Genomic DNA, 21,002 nt, shown 5'->3' on the forward strand with positions numbered 1-21,002 from the left:
CCATGTGTGTTATTTCATAGTTTCGATGCCTTCGCTATTATTCGACAATGTAGAAAATAGTAAAAATAAAGAAAAACCCTTGAATGAGTAGCTGTATCCAGACTTTTGACTGGTACTGTATGTTACCCTCAAAGTACATGTATTTTATAAAGTAATGGAACAGTGAGGGGAAATACTTACTTTGAAGAGCCAGGGGGTGAGGATCCGGAGGGGAGGGATGAGGACCGGGGGAGGAGGAGATGACTGGTTGTCCAGAGAGATGCCCAGATTATCTCTGATCTGGTGAGAGTGGGAGGAAGGAGAAAGAGAGAGAGAAGAAAGAAAAGAGAGTGAGAAGATAGGAGAAAAAGAAAGAAAGGACAGAGAAAGAGAAAGAAAGAGTAAATTAATGTCGTGAATGAGTGTCTTACATACATTGATCCAGTAACTTCCATTCTTGTATTGAGTACACAGTCTGATTCCCTTATGGTTCCTCACCTTGGCCAGGTTCTGCCACAGCTCACAAAGATAGTCAAAGACCTGCGCGTGAATCTCTGGGTCCTTAATGGTGTTCACATCACCCAGAATACCTAGCATCCTCCGCCACATCACCGTGGCAATGTCCGCGTGCCAACCGGTCAGGGAGCCACCGGCCATCACACTGCAGTCCTCTGTAGGAACCTCACTGGTTTCTGGGGAGGGAAAAGGGGGACAACACTTTTGAGTACACTGTTAGTATGTAAGTAAGGCTGAGTGTGTAGTGTGTTTGTGTTGTGTGACAGATAGGTGAGGGACCGTTCAAGTTTGGGTCGTGACTTAGATAAACCAGTTACTATAGAGAGCAGTGTGGGTGTGTGTATATTACCCAGGTCATCAGGAGTGTGTAGTACAGAGTGATGTTGTTTCTCATCCAGCTGCAGGTCCTCGTGCTGCAGCCCTATGTGTTCAGCGGTCAGGGTGGCTGGAGACGGGCTCTGTGAGCAGGAACCACCCAGGGAATGCATCGGGGACGCACTCTCTGAACCTGGATGAAGGCACACAGAGATTGATGTAATGAATTAGGTAGACTTTGTATAATAATAATATTGGATTTCTATTAGCTTTCCTAGATGATCAAAGTTCTTTAATGTGGGAACGTCACTAAGATGTATAAAAGGATGAGTGATGTGGACATTGAAAGCCGATGTGTTCTGATTTGTGAATCTGCAACTCTGACCTGTGATGGTGTCTGCAGACAGGCCTTGCTGGCTCAGACTGCTGGTCTCTAAGTCTGTATGCTGTATGTGTATGTGTGTGTGTGTGTGTGTGTGTGTGTGTGTGTGTGTGTGTGTGTGTGTGTGTGTGTGTGTGTGTGTGTGTGTGTGTGTGTGTGTCTCTCTCTGACCTGTGATGGTGATGGTGTCTGCAGACAGGCCGTGCTGGCTCAGACTGCTCGTCTCTGAATCTATGTGCAGGGTGGTGAGGCTGGACAACTCCTGTTCCTCTGCAGTCTGGGGCAGCCCTCCAAGGCTAGCGTTATCCTGGTCCAAAGACCCCGCACCACAGCCATCTGGACCAAAGCTGAAATCTAACAGCATAGTGCCACCCAGTGGTCAGTACAAGTAGTAGTCTTCCAGCATGTCAAGAGCAATATACAATTCCCGCCCACTCCGATCCACTCCCCTACTATCTTACTTAGTTACAGAACCAGGTTTTTTACACAACCAATATGCATGCAAAGCAAGCGTGAGCTAACTGATATAATCATGATTTATTACCTGTAATACACTCAACAACACGAGTCACTGATTTAACGAGATGTGACGTCAGCTGTGGTGATGTCACTTACTTTCCAACTTGCAGTTGGCGTACTGGAAGGCGTTGAAGGAGTCTGATTGGCTGTCGGAGCTGATGACGTCGCTGCTGCTGGCGGGGGAGGTCCACTCAGAGGGCACACCGGGGTCGTCCACAGGTTGTGAGACGTTCTGACGGCCCAGGAGCTCCGGCAGGTCTTTGGGGATCTCCAGACTACAGGGGCTACTGCCACGCCTTGTCATGCCCTACAGAGAGAGATAGAGAGGAGAAGTTAGTACTCTAATGTTTGGACTAAACATATAGAGAGCATGAGCTGAGAACATTCACTTCTTAACTCAGCTCAGAAAGTGTGTGTGTGCGTGTGTGTGCATGAGAAATGACAAAGACAATTGAAAAGGTGACTTACAGAGGTGCCTCTCGCTCGCAGACGCTCTTGGATAAATTCATCCATCAGGTCTCCAAAGTTTTGGTTGCCGTTATCACTGGGCACAGCACGCACCGTCTGACAAGGGTCCTCTTTGTTGCCTGTATCCAGGCAGAGAGCAAAGGACATACACGTCACCCCACGGTCAGAAGATACTGACACACACAGCTACAAGCATCTTCACATCTTCATCATACAGATCTCCTCAACACAATACAAGACCATTGGACTAAAATATTGAATGCATGTCATTCCTATAGGCAGTGGATAATGTTAAGTTCAGAAATGTATGCCTGTGTAAAAGTATCAGTCAATAAAGTAAGGTAACTGTGGTGTTGTATGTGCTGTTAAATAAAGATGAAGAATTAAGGTAACTGCTGCACATTTCTCAAAGAAACAATCTTAAAGAAAATCCAACCAACACAACTGAGTCCAACCAGTAAAGCGATGCAGGAGTTACTCACATGCATGCAGTCCGAGAGAGAGAGAGAGAGAGAGAGAGAGAGAGAGAGAGAGAGAGAGAGAGAGAGAGAGAGAGAGAGAGAGAGAGAGAGAGAGAGAGAGAGAGAGAGAGAGAGAGAGAGAGAGAGAGAGAGAGAGAGAGAGAGAGAGAGAGAGAGAGAGAGAGAGAGAGAGAGAGAGAGAGAGCGAGAGAGAGAGAGAGAGAGAGAGAGATAACCTTGTCTTGTCTAAGCCTTGAGTACAGCACATCAAAAGACAGAGATTAGTCTAGCTGTGTAAACTGCACTGTGGTTGGGTGAGGGAGCGGTCAGTTAGTCTAGCTATGTAAACTACCCTGTGGTTGGGTGAGGGAGCGGTCAGTCAGTTAGTCTAGCTAGGTAAACTACCCTGTGGTTGGGTGAGGGAGCGGCCAGTTAGTTAGTCTAGCTATGTAAACTACCCTGTGGTTGGGTGAGGGAGCGGTCAGTCAGTTAGTCTAGCTAGGTAAACTACCCTGTGGTTGGGTGAGGGAGCGGCCAGTCAGTTAGTCTAGCTATGTAAACTGCCCTGTGGTTGGGTGAGGGAGCGGCCAGTCAGTTAGTCTAGCTATGTAAACTACCCTGTGGTTGGGTGAGGGAGCGGTCAGTCAGTTAGTCTAGCTATGTAAACTGCACTGTGGTTGGGTGAGGGAGCGGTCAGTCAGTCAGTCTAGCTATGTAAACTGCACTGTGGTTGGGTGAGGGAGCGGTCAGTCAGTTAGTCTAGCTATGTAAACTGCACTGTGGTTGGGAGAGGGAGCGGTCAGTCAGTCAGTCTAGCTATGTAAACTGCACTGTGGTTGGGTGAGGGAGCGGCCAGTTAGTCTAGCTATGTAAACTGCACTGTGGTTGGGTGAGGGAGCGGTCAGTCAGTCAGTCTAGCTATGTAAACTGCACTGTGGTTGGGTGAGGGAGCGGTCAGTCAGTTAGTCTAGCTATGTAAACTGCACTGTGGTTGGGTGAGGGAGCGGTCAGTCAGTTAGTCTAGCTATGTAAACTGCACTGTGGTTGGGTGAGGGAGCGGTCAGTCAGTCAGTCTAGCTATGTAAACTGCACTGTGGTTGGGTGAGGGAGCGGTCAGTCAGTTAGTCTAGCTATGTAAACTGCACTGTGGTTGGGTGAGGGAGCGGTCAGTCAGTTAGTCTAGCTATGTAAACTGCACTGTGGTTGGGTGAGGGAGCGGTCAGTTAGTCTAGCTATGTAAACTACCCTGTGGTTGGGTGAGGGAGCGGTCAGTCAGTTAGTCTAGCTAGGTAAACTACCCTGTGGTTGGGTGAGGGAGCGGTCAGTCAGTTAGTCTAGCTAGGTAAACTACCCTGTGGTTGGGTGAGGGAGCGGCCAGTCAGTTAGTCTAGCTAGGTAAACTACTCTGTGGTTGGGTGAGGGAGCGGTCAGTCAGTCAGTCTAGCTATGTAAACTGCACTGTGGTTGGGTGAGGGAGCGGTCAGTCAGTCAGTCTAGCTAGGTAAACTACCCTGTGGTTGGGTGAGGGAGCGGCCAGTCAGTTAGTCTAGCTAGGTAAACTACCCTGTGGTTGGGTGAGGGAGCGGTCAGTCAGTTAGTCTAGCTATGTAAACTACCCTGTGGTTGGGTGAGGGAGCGGTCAGTCAGTTAGTCTAGCTATGTAAACTGCACTGTGGTTGGGTGAGGGAGCGGTCAGTCAGTTAGTCTAGCTATGTAAACTGCACTGTGGTTGGGTGAGGGAGCGGTCAGTCAGTCAGTCTAGCTATGTAAACTGCACTGTGGTTGGGTGAGGGAGCGGTCAGTCAGTTAGTCTAGCTATGTAAACTGCACTGTGGTTGGGTGAGGGAGCGGCCAGTTAGTCTAGCTATGTAAACTGCACTGTGGTTGGGTGAGGGAGCGGTCAGTCAGTCAGTCTAGCTATGTAAACTGCACTGTGGTTGGGTGAGGGAGCGGTCAGTCAGTCAGTCTAGCTATGTAAACTGCACTGTGGTTGGGCGAGGGAGCGGCCAGTCAGTTAGTCTAGCTATGTAAACTGCACTGTGGTTGGGTGAGGGAGCGGTCAGTCAGTCAGTCTAGCTATGTAAACTGCACTGTGGTTGGGCGAGGGAGCGGCCAGTCAGTTAGTCTAGCTATGTAAACTGCACTGTGGTTGGGAGAGGGAGCGGTCAGTCAGTCAGTCTAGCTATGTAAACTGCACTGTGGTTGGGCGAGGGAGCGGCCAGTCAGTTAGTCTAGCTATGTAAACTGCACTGTGGTTGGGAGAGGGAGCGGCCAGTCAGTTAGTCTAGCTATGTAAACTGCACTGTGGTTGGGTGAGGGAGCGGCCAGTCAGTTAGTCTAGCTATGTAAACTGCACTGTGGTTGGGTGAGGGAGCGGTCAGTCAGTTAGTCTAGCTATGTAAACTGCCTTGTGGTTGGGCGAGGGAGCGGTCAGTCAGTTAGTCTAGCTATGTAAACTGCACTGTGGTTGGGTGAGGGAGCGGTCAGTCAGTTAGTCTAGCTATGTAAACTGCACTGTGGTTGGGTGAGGGAGCGGTCAGTCAGTCAGTCTAGCTATGTAAACTGCACTGTGGTTGGGCGAGGGAGCGGGCAGTCAGTCAGTCTAGCTATGTAAACTGCACTGTGGTTGGGTGAGGGAGCGGTCAGTCAGTCAGTCTAGCTATGTAAACTGCACTGTGGTTGGGTGAGGGAGCGGTCAGTCAGTCAGTCTAGCTATGTAAACTGCACTGTGGTTGGGCGAGGGAGCGGCCAGTCAGTTAGTCTAGCTATGTAAACTGCACTGTGGTTGGGTGAGGGAGCGGTCAGTCAGTCAGTCTAGCTATGTAAACTGCACTGTGGTTGGGCGAGGGAGCGGTCAGTCAGTTAGTCTAGCTATGTAAACTGCACTGTGGTTGGGTGAGGGAGCGGCCAGTTAGTCTAGCTATGTAAACTGCACTGTGGTTGGGTGAGGGAGCGGTCAGTCAGTCAGTCTAGCTATGTAAACTGCACTGTGGTTGGGTGAGGGAGCGGTCAGTCAGTCAGTCTAGCTATGTAAACTGCACTGTGGTTGGGTGAGGGAGCGGTCAGTCAGTCAGTCTAGCTATGTAAACTGCACTGTGGTTGGGTGAGGAGCGGCAGTCAGTTAGTCTAGCTATGTAAACTGCACTGTGGTTGGGTGAGGGAGCGGCCAGTTCAGTCTAGCTATGTAAACTGCACTGTGGTTGGGTGAGGGAGCGGCCAGTTCAGTCTAGCTATGTAAACTGCACTGTGGTTGGGTGAGGGAGCGGCCAGTTAGTCTAGCTATGTAAACTGCACTGTGGTTGGGTGAGGGAGCGGTCAGTCAGTTAGTCTAGCGATGTAAACTGCACTGTGCTTGGGTGAGGGAGCGGTCAGTCAGTTAGTCTAGCTATGTAAACTGCACTGTGGTTGGGAGAGGGAGCGGTCAGTCAGTTAGTCTAGCTATGTAAACTGCACTGTGGTTGGGTGAGGGAGCGGTCAGTCAGTTAGTCTAGCTATGTAAACTGCACTGTGGTTGGGTGAGGGAGCGGTCAGTCAGTTAGTCTAGCTATGTAAACTGCACTGTGGTTGGGCGAGGGAGCGGTCAGTCAGTTAGTCTAGCTATGTAAACTGCACTGTGGTTGGGTGAGGGAGCGGTCAGTCAGTTAGTCTAGCTATGTAAACTGCACTGTGGTTGGGTGAGGGAGCGGTCAGTCAGTTAGTCTAGCTATGTAAACTGCACTGTGGTTGGGTGAGGGAGCTGTCAGTCAGTCAGTCTAGCTATGTAAACTGCACTGTGGTTGGGTGAGGGAGCTGTCAGTCAGTCAGTCTAGCTATGTAAACTGCACTGTGGTTGGGTGAGGGAGCGGTCAGTCAGTTAGTCTAGCTATGTAAACTGCACTGTGGTTGGGTGAGGGAGCTGTCAGTCAGTCAGTCTAGCTATGTAAACTGCACTGTGGTTGGGTGAGGCAGCTGTCAGTCAGTCAGTCTAGCTATGTAAACTGCACTGTGGTTGGGTGAGGGAGCGGCCAGTCAGTTAGTGTGTTAACTGGGTAGCCAAGGGAAACTGAAAGATGAGGCAGCATACATATGAAGGCCATGATACATTAATTAACAGTTACTGTATTCATTTAAATGTTGAACTGGATTGTCAAAGAGAAGCAGGAGGGCAGAGAGTATGTTTCCATCCCATGACATTTCTCTGGATAGTTTAACTGTGTTAAAGTTTTAAACTAGTGACCTGCCATTAAAAATGTGTGAATCTACTGCCCAAAGAAGCCACTACTGCATGTTCTGCTAACCCAAAGATTATGGCAAGCTGTGTCAACTGCCAATGCTAAAATAGTATCTAGCTATGCCAGTGAAATTTAGTGGAAGAAAAAAATAAGAGACATTGGACTTTGTGGTGTCATTGAAGTGACTCAAAAGGGCTCAGCTCAATGTGTGGTGCTGAAATCCTATTCTACATCAAAAGGGTTATACTGCCCCCACCTGTTTGGAGGTATATTGACATGTTGTTATTAGAGCATCAGCTTAGTCTGGAGGACAGATACATTTCCCAGTTTCATGTATACATGGAAGAAATGGACTTCATAGACCAGTATCATGCTACACTATGTGTTCTGTGTCAATTTATCAATGAGTTAGATTGATTTGCCCCCAGTGTGTGCAGTTAATGTGTTGTAAGGTGTTGAGTTGCTATGATAGAGAAGGCGGAGGTATGCGGCCGCATGCATCATTCAGGGAAGGAAGAGGAGGGGCAGAAGCTGTAGGAGGAGGAGGGGAGAGTCATCCCAGGAGGAGGGGCCTTTGGCCGGGCTTTGGTTCTTTTTTGGGATCATGTCTGCTACTTTAAAACAGGAAAGACAAAAAAAAGCTTCAATTCAATCCGCATTCAGCAAAAACAGTTAATAAAAAAAACTGAAAAAGATGGAGGAGATAGAACGGTGGTGCTTTGTGTTTTTGTTTCATTCTGTAGTTTTGTTTTTCCATGTTGTGGTAGTGCCTTGGAGCACAGTGACGCTCCTCAAGTCTCTCACCTGGTGCTTTCTTTCCAAAATAGCCCAATACATGAGTGTACAGGTCCCTCAGGGGCGCCTCTGTGGCCACGCCGGGGGCTTTGCTTTGCCGCTGCGGGGACGCGGAGCCGGAGGCGTGGGCCTTGGGCTTGGAGAGAGCATGGACCACAGATTTATACACACCGCCCAACAGAGCCCCCTGCTGCTGCCGAGAAGGACTGAGCCCCGACTCCGCATCCTGGGACCTGGACCGGGTCCCACGAGGCCGAAGGGAGGAGCGCCCCAGACGGACACGTCCTGGCTCAGTCGCATGACCCCCCACTCCACTGGCCTCCCGTTCCGGCTGCTCCCCACTTTCACTCACCCCCTCCCCTCCTGACCTATCTTTACCCTTTGACCCCCACAACCCTGCCCCTGCTCCAGCCGCTCCAGACCCCACCCCTCCTACAGAGTGGCTGCTGAAGTGGCTGAGGCGGCGCAGCCTGGTCCTCCAGTGGGCCTCCTTGGAGTCTAGAGGGCTGTGGAACTGGACAGACTCTGTGGAGGGCCGGAAGCTGACGTGTACCCCTCCCCCTGCCCCATGGCGCTTTTTGGGCCTACCCCGGACCAGCCTGGGCTTCAGGGAGTGGTGGAGGTTGAGGGAGAAGGACTGCTGCTGGGCCTCTTGGCCTGAACCTCCTGTTTCATTATTATACTCACACTCTGTGGCGTCTTGCCTGACCAAGTAGGGCTCTTCCCTATTCTCTGTTCCCCGAGTAGTTACATGCTGGTCAAGACTAGAGCTCGCCCTGCTGATCAGCTCCCAGTCATCACTCTGTTCCAAACACTCATAGATGCTCTTCTCAGCAGGCTGCTGCTCTGCCTCTGTACTGCTCTCTTCTGCTGAGTTTAAGATGCTATGCTGCCTTACCTGGACCTGTCTCCTGACCTGCTGTGACCCTGACTGTACCATCACAGTGCGACCCTCCACAGCGTCACTAGGGCCACCCCTCTCCCCCTCCATCTCCCCCCTCCAGGCTTATGTGCATCAGGTACTCCCTGAGAGAGCTAAGCAGGTCCTCCTCCCCCTGCATCTCCCCCTCCTCATCTCTCTCAGAGGACTGGGTGAGGTTGGAGGAGAAGGAGGCTCCACCACATGTCCAGTCAGGGGCAGGGGGGCGGGGGCCTATCATCTGCCACAGGTAGTCATAGATGCTATCCCCCACTTCCAGAGAGGCCACCCTGCTACCTGGGGCTGTGTGGGGGTTGGGGGGGTGCAGGGAGTGGCTCCGGGAGGAGCAAGGGGGGTGGTGGGCGTGGTGGGGGGCAAAGACAGCGGTGATGGTGGAGTGAGAGGGGGGACTGTCAGGGACAGGAAGTGCACCTTTGACCCTCTCAGCGATGAAGGGCTCCATGATGTCAGAAGCGCTGCTGCTGCGGGGGAGCGGAGGCCCTTGGGGTTCCAGGTCACTGGATGCTGAGAACACCTCAGAGGCCGGGGTATTCTCGCTCTGGGAGCAGTGGCGGACCCTGGGTGCCCGAGAGGTCATGACCATGGGGGGGTCCTCCATATCTGGACAAAGGGGATACACAGGGCACAGCTCACTGGAGAGGGGTCCTACCAACTCTACGTGCAGGAAAACACAGCGAAGGGAATGGATCAGTAACATACACCACACCGTGGTGCAGCAATATGATCATATAGTCATATATTTTCCACATTTTGTTAATTTATAGCCTCATTCTAAAATGGATTAAATAGTTGTTGTTTTTTCATCAATCTAGACACAACACCCCATAATGACAAAGCAAAAACCGGTTTAGAAATTTTTAGCAAATGTATTAAAAAAACATTAATACCATATTTACATACAGTACCAGGCCACACCTACTTATTCAAGGAATTTTCTTTATTTAGACTATTTTCTACATTGTAGAATATTAGCGAAGGCATCAGAACTATGAAATAACACATATGGAATAATTTGATTCTTCAAAGTAACCACCCTTTGCCTTGATGATAGATTTGCACACTCTTGGCATTATCTCAACCAAACCAAACCAAACCTGTCTCCAAACCTTTGACTGGTACTGTAAGTATTCAGACCCTTTGCTGTAAGACTCGAAATTGAGGTCAGGTGCATCCAGTTTCCATTGAACATCCTTGAGATATTTCTACATCTTGTTTGGAGTCCACCTGTGGTAAATTCAGTTGATGGGACACGATTTAGAAAGGCACACACCTGTCTATATAAAGGTCTCACAGTCGACAGTGCATGTCAGTGCACAGACGAAGGCATGAGGTTGAAGGAATTGTCCGTAGAGCTCAGAGAAAGGATTGTTGTGATGCACAGATCTGGGAAGGGTACCAAAAAAATGTCTGCAGCGTTTAAGTTCCCCAAGAATACAGTAGCCTCTTTGGAACCACCAAGACTCTTCCTAGAGCTGGCTGCCCAGCCAAACTGAGCAATCTGGGGTGTGGCAGGATCATGCCGTGGGGATGTTTATAAGCGTCAGGGACTGGGAGATTAGTCCGGATTTAGGGAAAGATGAACGAAGCAAAGTACAGAGAGATCCTTGATGAAAACCTACTCCAGAGATCTCAGGACCTCAAACTGGGAACAAAGGGGGTGATCAATTTTGTTTTAAGTTCCTCGGCATACACATCACAGACAAACTGAAATGGTCCACCCACACAGACAGTGGTAAAGAAGACGCAACAGCGTCTCTTCACCCTCAGGAGGCTGAAGAAATTTGGCTTGTCACCCAAAACCCTGACAAACTTTTACAGATGCACAAACGAGAGCATCATGTCGGGCTGTTACAGCAACTGCACCGCCCTTAACCCCAAGGCTCTCCAGAGGGTGGTGCAATCTGCACAACGCATCACCGGGGGCAAACTACCTGCCCTCCATGACAGCTACAACACCCGATGTCACAGGAAGGCAAAAAAGACAATCAAGGACAATAACCACTTGAGCCACTGCCTGTTCACACCGCTACCATCCAGAAGGCTTGGTATGTACAGGTGCATCAAAGCTGGGACCGAGAGACTGAAAAACAGCTTCTATCTCAAGGCCATCAGACTGCTAAAGAGCCATCACTAACATAGAGAGGCTGCTGCCTACATTGAGACCCAATCACTGGCCACTTTAATAAATGGATCACTAGTCACTTTAAACAATGCCACTTTAAATAATGCCACTTTAATAAAAATTACATATCTTACATTACTCATATCATATGTATATACTGTATTTTATACCACCTATTGCACCTTGCCTATGCTGCTCGGCCATCGCTCATCCATATATTTATATGTAGAGTTGAAGTCGTAAGTTTACATACACTTAGGTTGGAGTCATTAAAACTCGTTTTTCCACCACTCCACAAATTTCTTGTTAACAAACTATCATTTTGGAAAGTCGGTTTGGACATCTACTCTGTGCATGACACAAGTTATTTTTCCAACAATTGTTTACAGACAGATTATTTCACTTAGAATTCACTGTATCACAATTCCAGAGGGTCAGAAGTTTACATAAATTAACTTGACTGTGCCTTTAAACAGCTTGAAAGATTCCAGAAAATTATGTCATGGCTTTAGAAGCTTCTGATAGGCTAATTGACATCATTTGAGTCAATTGGAGGTGTAACTTTGGATGCATTTCAAGGCCTACCTTCAAACTCAGTGCCTCTTTACTTGATATCATGGGAAAATCAAAAGAAATCAGCCAAGACCTCAGAAAAACAATTGTAGACCTCCACAAGTCTGGTTCATCCTTGGGAGCAATTTCCAAATGCCTGAAGGTACTATGTTTATCTGTACAAACAATAGTATGCAAGTATAAACACCATGGGACCACGCAGCCATCATACTGCTCAGGAAGGAGACATATTCTGTCTCCTAGAGATGAAATTACTTTGGTGCGAAAAGTGCAAATCAATCCCAGAACAACAGCAAAGGACCTTGTGAAGATGCTGGAGGAAACAGGTACAAAAGTATCTATATCCACAGTAAAACGAGTCCTATATTGACAACCTGAAAGGCCGCTCAGCAAGGAAGAAGCCACTGCTCCAAAACCGCCATAAAAAAGCCAGACAACGGTTTGCAACTGCACCTGGGGACAAATATCGTACATTTTGGAGAAATGTCCTCTGGGCTGGTGAAACAAAAATAGAACTCTTTGGCCATAATGACCTTCGTCATGTTTGGAGGAAAAAGGGGGAGGCTTGCAAGCCGAAGAACACCATCCCAACTGTGAAGCACGGGGTGGCAGCATCATTTTGTGGGGGTGCTTTGCTGCAGGAGGGACTTGTGCACTTCACAAAATAGATGGCATCATTAGGCAGGAAAATTATGTGGATATATTGAAGCAACATCTCAAGACATCAGTCAGGAAGTTAAAGCTTGGTCGCAAATGGGTCTTCCAAATGGACAATGACCCCAAGCATACTTCCATATTTCCAAAGTTGTGGCAAAATGGCTTAAGGACAACAATGTCAAAGTATTGGAGTGGCCATCACAAAGAGTTCAAACCTACAGGAAATCTGTGAAGGTGACCTACAAACCTGACTCAGTTACACCAGCTCTGTCAGGAGGAATGGGCCAAAATTCACCCACTTATTGTGGGAAGCTTGTGGAAGGCTACCCAAAATGTTATACCCAATTAAACTATTTAGAGGCAATGCTACCAAATACTAATTGAGTGTATGTAAACTTCTGACCCACTGGGAATGTGATGAAAGAAAGAAATGCTGAAATAAATAATTTGCTCTACTATAATTCTATCATTTCACATTCACATTCTTAAAATAAAGTGGTGATCTTAACTGACCTAAGACAGGGCGTTTTTACTAGGATTCAATGTCAGGAATTGTGAAAAACGGTGTTTAAATGTATTTGGCTAAGGTGTATGTAAACTTCCAACTTAAACTGTACATATTCTCACTCACCCCTTTAGATTTGTGTGTATTAGGTAGTTGTGTGGGGAATTGTTAGATTACTTGTTAGATATTACTGCACTGTCGGAATTAGAAGCACAAGCATTTCGCTACACTCACTTTAACATCTGCTAACCATGTGCATGTGACCAATAATATTGAATTTGAAAGGTTCACCTTCCAACAGGACAATGACCCTGAGCACACAGTGAAGACAACACAGGAGTGGCTTCAGGGTAGACTCTATCTGTTTAAAATGTTTAATACATTTGCAAAAATCCCTAAAAACCTGTTTTCGATTCGTCATCTATGGGGTATTGTGTGTAGATTGATGAGGGGGAAAAAATCTGTTTAATCAATTTCAGAATAAGGCTGTGTAACGTTAAGAAAATGTGAAAAGGGGGAAGGAGTCTGAATACTTTCCGAATGCATTGTACATCTGTGTAAAGGATGAAAAGATCAGGTGGTTGAATTTAGTTTGTATTAATGGTTTCATTTCACCCAAAGGCACCAACCAAGTCCATGCAATAACATGTTGTTTTCTTATGTATGCATGTTCTCATATACAAAAACAATGGCAGACAAAACATGGCAAAACCTGCATTTCTGGTAAATGGTAAATGAATATTTAAGCTGCATCCAATCATATCCATATCATTAAAGCCAAAACAGCTGCAGTAGAGGAAACAGACTAATTACAATACATCAATAACAACAAATGAGAATTCATCCCAAAAAAATAATTTAAAAAATGGGTTGACAATATGTCATATTTTAGCAGAGGCCATAAAATCATACATTTATAGGGACTAGGTGTGCACACCAAACCGCATGCTGGGGAAACTGTTTGGATCTGAGAAGGATATTAAATAGTGATTCAGAAACAACAACAGCCTAAAAACACAACACACCCCCAGAGTCTAGGCCTGAGAGAAATATCCTCAAACAGGAGCTCACAAACACACCAAGACAAGCAGGCTGTGTGGAATCACAAGCAAAGGCAAGCATAGAAACAACATGCAAAGACAGACAAGAACATACAGATAGTGAGTGAAGAAGTGAAGTGGGTGGAGGGGGGTACAGATAGACACACAGGTACAGATAGAGGTACAGGTACAGGCGTAGAGTAGTGGGCTCTACCTGCCAGCTCGTCAGCTAGGGAGGTGAGGACAGAGTCAGACAGGAGAGGGTGGAGAGGATGGATCAGGACAGGGGCACTTTTAGCGCTGCGGATAAAGGCTTGGGACAGGAAGCTGTCGCCCGTAGAGCAGCTACGCAGGGCTGAGGGACGGACGGACGCAACACAGAGAGGAGAGAGAAGGGAGGAGAAGGAGAGAAAGGAGGGAGGGGAGGTGAAAGAAGGAAAGGGGAGAGGGAAGAGAAAATAGAGAAGAGTAGGGGTCGTGGAATAGAGGGACAGAGAGGAAATGGATAGAAAAGGAGTTTAGAAAGAAGAGGAAGGTAAAAACGGGAGAGAGGAGGAAGGTGAGAAAGTGAAAGGAGAAAGTGAGGACTGTGAGCATAAGGCAGAGAGCAGTGACCTTCAGAGAGGAGAACTAGGAAAAGGCAAAGCTGCAGTCTGTCTGTCTGTACCTCAGGAGCCAGGTCACAGAGCCCTCCGTGATTATGACTGTAGGTTACGACTGTAACCCCGGTTCTCTGATCGTATGAGTGAAGTATTTCACTATGGGATACGCACCCAGCGTATTCGTCAGAGGCCTTATTACAGTATGCCAGCCATGATTGGCTGGACGTCGAGACGTGTGCGTTGGGGAAGGGTGTCCCTCCTACCCTATAAAGGACCCGACGCAGCGGGGACACAAGCGACGTGCACCCTATAAAACAGGTGACAAGGGGGTGTTGCCCCACTGTCATGTTCCCAAAACCCTCCTGACAACCCAAAATAGCTGCCAGATATACTTTAATAGTAGAAAAAGCCTTTCCCTTTTCTACTAATTCCTGTAGAAACGGCAGGATTACCGGAAAGGAGCACTGGAATGACACTGTCTGTATTTTAGCGCACCATTCCTCAAACACCTGCCATTTATAATTATAAAGGGACTAAAATGGATGCGTCTCTAGCACTCATAGTGGAAATTACAAGGTGGCGCTATTAGTATGAGCGATAGCCCTATCTATCGCACCCTGCATAGGGTGGGGGAAATCAGGATCAGAGAGATAATGCATACAGGAGGACGCGTGACCACTCGTGCGCCAACGAGTCCACTCCCATCGGTGCATCCCGATCCCTCACGGAAAATAACAGTGGACACTGAGTACTCTCCATTGATGCATAAAGATCCACTACTGGCATGCCGAAGTACATCAAAACCTGATTGGCTACCTCTGGGTGGAGCTTCCCCTCTCTGTATAGAGGGTTCCCCCTGGCAAGTAAATCTGACCCCAGATTTAGTACATGAGTATCTCTCAGTGACTGGAGATGCACACTGCTCCACATAATCAGTATGTGTGCAAGTGACTAGAACATGACGCACCTCCAGAAATGGGAGGAACAACTTTAATGCTAAGGACACTAAGGAGCTCCAGGCAGTTTGTGTGAGTAGATCGGAGATGGGTTCCCCACACCCCGTTGACTGTTCTGCCCTCATGAGTCACACCCCAACCCGAGAGAGATGAGTGCGTCGTGACTACTTTTCTGGATAAAATAGTGCCCATCTGGGCACCCTGTGACAGACACAGCCTGTCTCCCCAGGAGTGCAGTGCTACCATGCAGTCTATTGAGATCTGTACATGGTGATGTTTGTGACGTATTGGGCTCAGACCCCGAGAAGAGACCCAGCATTGAAACCCTCTCATATTCAAACATCCTAATGGAATGACTGCTAAAGCCTAGTGGCCTCAGGCATGTTTTGAAAGAGACCAGGTTCCCTCTGTGAAACAGTGATAAGCCATCTTGGAATGTTCTTATATGTTCCATAAAAAGGCGAGCTTTGAACGATACCGAATCCAGGATTAAACCTAGGAAAGAGATTGTCTGCGTGGGAATCAGAACACTCTTTACTGTGTTTATTCTGAAACCTAGAAGTGTCAGGTGTTCCTATAATAGCTGACTGTGTTCTAAGACCTCATCTCTCTGAGTGGGGCTATAGCTGCCTCGGTACACTTCATAAAGACAGGAGGTGACACAAGAGAGGCTGAAAGGGAGCACCAAAAATGTGTAGATCACGCACTGAAAAGCAAATCTGAGAAATGTCCTGTGTGGGGAGTATATTGAGATGTGAAAGTAAGCGTCCTTCAGGTCGACGGATATGAACCAATCGCCTGGGCGCACAGAATGTAGCAGAGCAGTGTGTGTCAACAATCTGAAAGTGTACTTTCTCATGTGTCTGTTCAGAGCACGTTGATCTAAGATCGGGCGTAGGCTGCCCCCCTTTTTTGGAACCAGGAAATATCGATTAAAAAATGCAGTGGCTTTGCTCGGGAAGAACAATTCTTATTGTCCTTTTTCCTATTAGCGATGTGATTTCCTCTCGGAGTACATGCGCTGATTCCACCTTAGCCTGAGTGCATATGATTCCCTTGAATCTGGGCAGGGTGACAGAGAATTGTAGTCTGTATCCCCTGTCTATTGTGCCCTGTACCCAGTTTGAGATTGTTCATGCCCGCCAATTCGCTCTCTGCTCCGAGAGAGGGCTGACCCGGGCTTTCCCCCATAGATGGTGCCCCTCTGGGGGGAGGGTGTACGACAGGCCGTGACACACTACGCACGTCCAGCTGGCTCGTAGCGGGAGAACGCGCTCATGAGAAACATGTCTGACTGCTCCCTTGGCCTGTAGCCTGGTTGCGCTAGTGTTAACATTTTTTATGTGAACTGACATTGGGGAGTGTTTGAGACAAGAGGGGGGCTTTGTGGAAGCATCCATCTGAACATGGTCTCTTCTCCTCTTTGGGCTGTACTCTCTGACCACCAACTTGGACCAGGTACGCCGGAAGAACACTGAGGTGCCTGGGAACTTGCACCCTGGAACAGGCTCGGGATTGGAAGAGGGGATAGAACTGGGCTTGGAGGAGACTGTTCTTGCCTCTCTGGCGATGGGGACATCGCTAGACCATGCACTTTTTTCCCCTTACCCCCTGGGTGGGGTTAGGAGCAGGCTGGCCCCTTGGTGCCATGAGAGGGAAGGAGGGCTTCTTAGACCAGGGGCCCTTAGAATCCAAGGTTCCCTGCTGCCCTGGGTTCGCAGCCTAGGGTGCTGGGTGTCTGGGGATCTTAAAGGTTGAGGGTGGTTGAGGGTGGTCGACCTGCTGCAGCCTGGGCGAAGGTGCGGAGAGGCACAGGGTAGGCACTGGGCTGTGTATTCTTTTTCTCCTCACACCGTTTCTGCATCATCTCAACAGTGGCACCGAAAAGGTTTTAAGGGTCTACTGGAGTATCTAGGATCTTCAGCTTCTCACTGATAGGTTGAGCCATCCAGATCTCTCCTGGGATATTATGAGTCCCATGGCTCTCCCTGACAGCGGCTGTGAGCAGACGCAGGTTGAGGTCTGTGGTAATACAGATCTCATTCCATAGACCAGGCTCTGGTTTGACCGCTAGCTCCTCCTGTAGCTCTGCTTGGTATGCCGAGAGCATGGAGGTGGTGCTGAGAGCCCTCACCGCTGTGGCAACCAACCTCTAGTTTTTCTCTGTCACAGAGGACTGGAAGGACTCGTACTTTGTTGGTAAGGTGGGGAGAGTCGAGGTCATGGATGACTTCTGGCTGGGGTGTAGATGGGAAGCCACCAGGGGTTCGATGGGGCATGTGGGCCAGCCCAATCCCTGTCATGTCAAAGCAGTCCAACATTGACCCACCATGGACAGGGTTCTTGGAGGAGAAAGGTGTACTCTGGGTACGGGTAACCTCCTCCAGACTGGTAGTAATGCCTGGCTGCCCGTTTAGCTTTGGTTAGCATCTTACCCTTGTAGCGGGATGTGGTGGTCTCTGCTACTGCATTGGGCCAGGGAATCACCAGTTTATTCACAGTGCGTTTGCACACGTCCTGCAGGGCCACACCGAGAGCTGGTGTGGATTATACCCTCCCTTCGTGTTTTGTTCCTGATTCCCCGGCAGAAAGCTTGGTGAGCTGGCATGAGGGGATGAAGGAATCTTTGTCTCCAACAGATGATTCTGAGACTGTCGGAAAATCCTGTGGAGTCGTTGTCGTCTCGGATCAGGAAGCCCGGCGCGGGGGGGGGTGTCGCGAGGTCGCTGGTGGAGTCCTCCAGCAGCGGTGCTATGGCGTCGAGCTGGTCGCCCCAGCTAGCGCTAGCCGTTGCGCCACGATCTCCCGTGAGGATATCCATCACCTCCAGTGCGCCGGTCTCCATGTTAGGATCCTGTTGACTCAGGCTAGCTTGGCATGCTAGCCTGAGATGGAGGCTCTTCACAGTGAAGAAGGCACAGTGTGGACAGGAGCCAAGGGAGGCTAATGCTTCCTGGGCATGTTGCAGCCCAAGGCAAGCGGAGCACACCGAGTGGGTGTCCTTGGCCGATATCTTATTTCCACAGGAGCAGATTCGTGCTCTTGTTTGAGGTGGGAGATGCCTTTGCTGCATAGCTTGGATGCTATGTTTTTAGCTGCCAGAAAAAAATAACATGGTATGCTTGGCCGATAGCTAGCTATTAGAGTGGGTTATCTCCGACGGTTGCACTCGGTGTGATGGCCAGGTACTGTTTCCGAAAGGAAAGGTTTGAAAAGATAGCTTGATGAAGCTAGTAAACTTTTCTTGCCGAAGTAAAAAGAAAAAAACGAGCTAGCGTGGTGGCTAGTTTGCCGACGACTAATCACTGTTCGGATACAGCTAACTTGGTTGTGAACGAGTTAGCTGTGTCACAACTGTACCTGTTACTAACTCAAATAATTTTCCTCTAGCTATGGTGAAGGGAATCCCAAGAAAAGCACCCGGTGTGCAAGTTGTAAGCTCACTTCTGTGTACAGTTTAGCTATTTCTGGAAGATGCGGTCGTGTCGAGGTAAGCTTTCTGATGAAAAGCGAGAAGAGGTGTTACATTGACTCAGAAACACTGCGTCAGGGTCCTTTATAAGGTAGGAAGGAAACCCTTCCCCGACGCACATGTCTCAATGTCCAGCCAATTATGGCTGGCGTAGTGTAATAAGGCATCTGATGAATATGCTGGGGGCGTATCCCATAGTGAAATACCGAAACGAATACTTGAAAGAGAACCCACACAACCATTATGCTCAGTTGAAACCTTCTTCACTGGAGGACTCCCACACAGTACTGATTTCCTATTTCATTGATTATGTATAAATGGCTAAAATAATTTAATGACAGTTAACAGCAGTATAGCAGCATTATAGCTGCATTGACCATTACACCAAAATCTTACTCAAATGTGCCACGTACATAGATCTACTGAAACCATCACATAAAGCATTTTAAATCATCCATGAAAATATATCTTAAACGCCTTGCCATAAGGTTAAGACAACCATCCTTCCCATATATAGACATGTAGTTTCCTCTGATAAATATGACGGCTGTGACACTAACCCACAGTCTTCTGGCGCATGATGTTCCTGGCCTTCTCCATACCCGGGGAGCCAGCCGTGGTGGCACTGCGCTGCCTCATGGCTGCTGCTTGACCGCTCCCAGGCTGGTCCCTGCTCCAGCCCTTAGAGAACGAATGGCCCACAGCCGTCTTCTGGCCCTCGTGAGCGCCCCCTAGTGACCAACACAGAGAGGGAAAGATTGGGTTCAGGTTGGAACGTCTCTGTGGTGTTAAAAAATAGAAGTGAGTGAGTGAGTGAGTGAGTGAGTGAGTGAGTGAGTGAGGGAGGGAGCAGTGGTGTAGTGGTCCAATTGCACAGGCACCCAGCACTGTTGTTTGGTTAGCAGTGTTTCTGTAGCACATGAATTGGAGTTGGAAAATAAATGGCTACTGGATTGATGCAATAAAATAAGGTTTTGGGAAAGCGTTTCCATCTACCAGAAGATGGTTAGGCCTATCATTATCATCGCTATATTTTTTATATTTCTTAATTGTTTTAAACCTGGACATTTTACTTCATATTATGAGGAATGTCTTACCTTACTTTAAAGTAGCCTATAGCCAAAATCCCACCATAGAAACATGGAGGCAATTCTTTTTTATATAGACTTAGTCATATGCTTTCTCCTGTTCTATTGGCTTTCCTTCAACTTTCTTCCATTGTCAAGCAGCCAAAAGCATTATCTTAGTTGTTGCATATTTAAATCCCCTCTATTTTTAAATTCCGAACGGATATTTCCATCTCTGTCCATGAAACCGCTCGTATGTGTGGTGCACATTTTAGAACGCCGGTAGTCAATTTGGTAGTCACGCGAAGGCCTACAACCATCGGTACATTGCTGCGCCGAAATGTGAAGAACTAATAGTTTATCAAAATTCTAAGCAAAACATTCTGATCTATCAGCCTTATTAATTGAAATGGCGTATTCCTCCACTACACCACTTTGGTACCTATCAGTGGGTATTAAGAAGTGAGTACATGCAATGTCCATGTGGTTATACGGCGTATACCTGCCTATCCCCTCCAGTACACTGTTGACAGAGTGATAGAGAGAGGAAGCAGCGTGTGTACCTTTCCCTTTGTGTTTCTTCTGTTTCTGTTCGCTCAGCTTGTCCAGGGGCAGCTCGTTGAGGTCCAGACTGTACAGGTTATGGAACAAAATACAAATACAATTAAAAAAGGGCCATCCCTCTCTTAGATTCCATGACAAATTGAACCTCTGTTTAATATTACCGTGAAAATTCAATTAAAACGCAGTCTCCAATAGCCGCTGGTCCCTTTTAATAGGCAGGCAACGGCACACATTTCAGCAAATAAATGCCTGTCTCAAATAAACGGAGGGTCTAAATGAATTGTTTACAGGGTTTTCATGAATTACCATCAATTGTTTACGAGGTGTAATGTTTGATTTATTCATTCAATAAATAAACATTACATAATTCAGTAATGAATTTTATTGGCAGTAAGAAACTGATAGCCACTAGATAACTGGCAAGCACAAAAACAGTCAACAACATGGGTTATTGTGGTGTGTTTTTGTCTTGGGGTTTTGTGGGGTGTCTAAAGTCTATAGAGTCCCCAGAAATCATCTTAGTGTTTTCGTGGGTGATTGTTCCTGTCTTTGTGTTTCTAGGGCTGTTTGGCGTTAGTTTTGTAATGTAAGGTGTCCTGCATCCCTTGTTCTACCTCTTCGTCAGAGGAGGAGATAGAAGAGAGCCGTTACAGAATCACCCACCACAAATGGACCAAGCAAGTAACAGGCAACAGCGTCAGCAGGAAGGACTTTGGACTTGGGAGGGCGCTGGATAAACCAGGGAGGAGGCAGCACGAGAGAGGGACTGGACATGGGAGGACGAACGCGGATGGCTCAGCCTCGCCGAGGAAGAACTCAGCCCCAAAAATGTCTTGGAGGGGGCTCACAGGGAGTATG

The 21,002-nt window shown here is 47.9% G+C and overlaps 1 protein-coding gene across 10 annotated transcripts in view; it reads right to left on the bottom strand.

Annotated features, from left to right (window-relative positions):
• Positions 1–21,002, bottom strand: part of LOC118368142 (ral GTPase-activating protein subunit alpha-1-like) — a 119,857-nt gene that overhangs the window by 70,647 nt on the left and 28,208 nt on the right. For 8 of the 10 annotated variants that reach the window (XR_008092897.1, XM_052496687.1, XM_052496688.1 and 5 more), the window contains exons 16-25: positions 20,144–20,211; positions 19,074–19,244; positions 13,698–13,838; positions 8,998–9,186; positions 2,180–2,298; positions 1,808–2,018; positions 1,364–1,546; positions 845–1,003; positions 478–671; positions 181–279 (exon numbers count right to left, since the gene is read on the bottom strand). Coding sequence is in view for 9 of the 10 variants with exons in the window: in XM_052496687.1 (XP_052352647.1) it covers positions 181–279; positions 478–671; positions 845–1,003; positions 1,364–1,546; positions 1,808–2,018; positions 2,180–2,298; positions 8,998–9,186; positions 13,698–13,838; positions 19,074–19,244; positions 20,144–20,211 (1,534 nt within the window). In the remaining variant the exon portion in view is untranslated. The remainder of the gene's footprint in view (positions 1–180; positions 280–477; positions 672–844; positions 1,004–1,363; positions 1,547–1,807; positions 2,019–2,179; positions 2,299–8,997; positions 9,187–13,697; positions 13,839–19,073; positions 19,245–20,143; positions 20,212–21,002) is intronic. The other 2 variants (XM_035751953.2, XM_052496691.1) reach the window with 1 other exon arrangement.

The sequence above is a fragment of the Oncorhynchus keta genome, chromosome 35 (assembly GCF_023373465.1).
Source record: "Oncorhynchus keta strain PuntledgeMale-10-30-2019 chromosome 35, Oket_V2, whole genome shotgun sequence".
Classification (NCBI taxonomy): domain Eukaryota; kingdom Metazoa; phylum Chordata; class Actinopteri; order Salmoniformes; family Salmonidae; genus Oncorhynchus; species Oncorhynchus keta.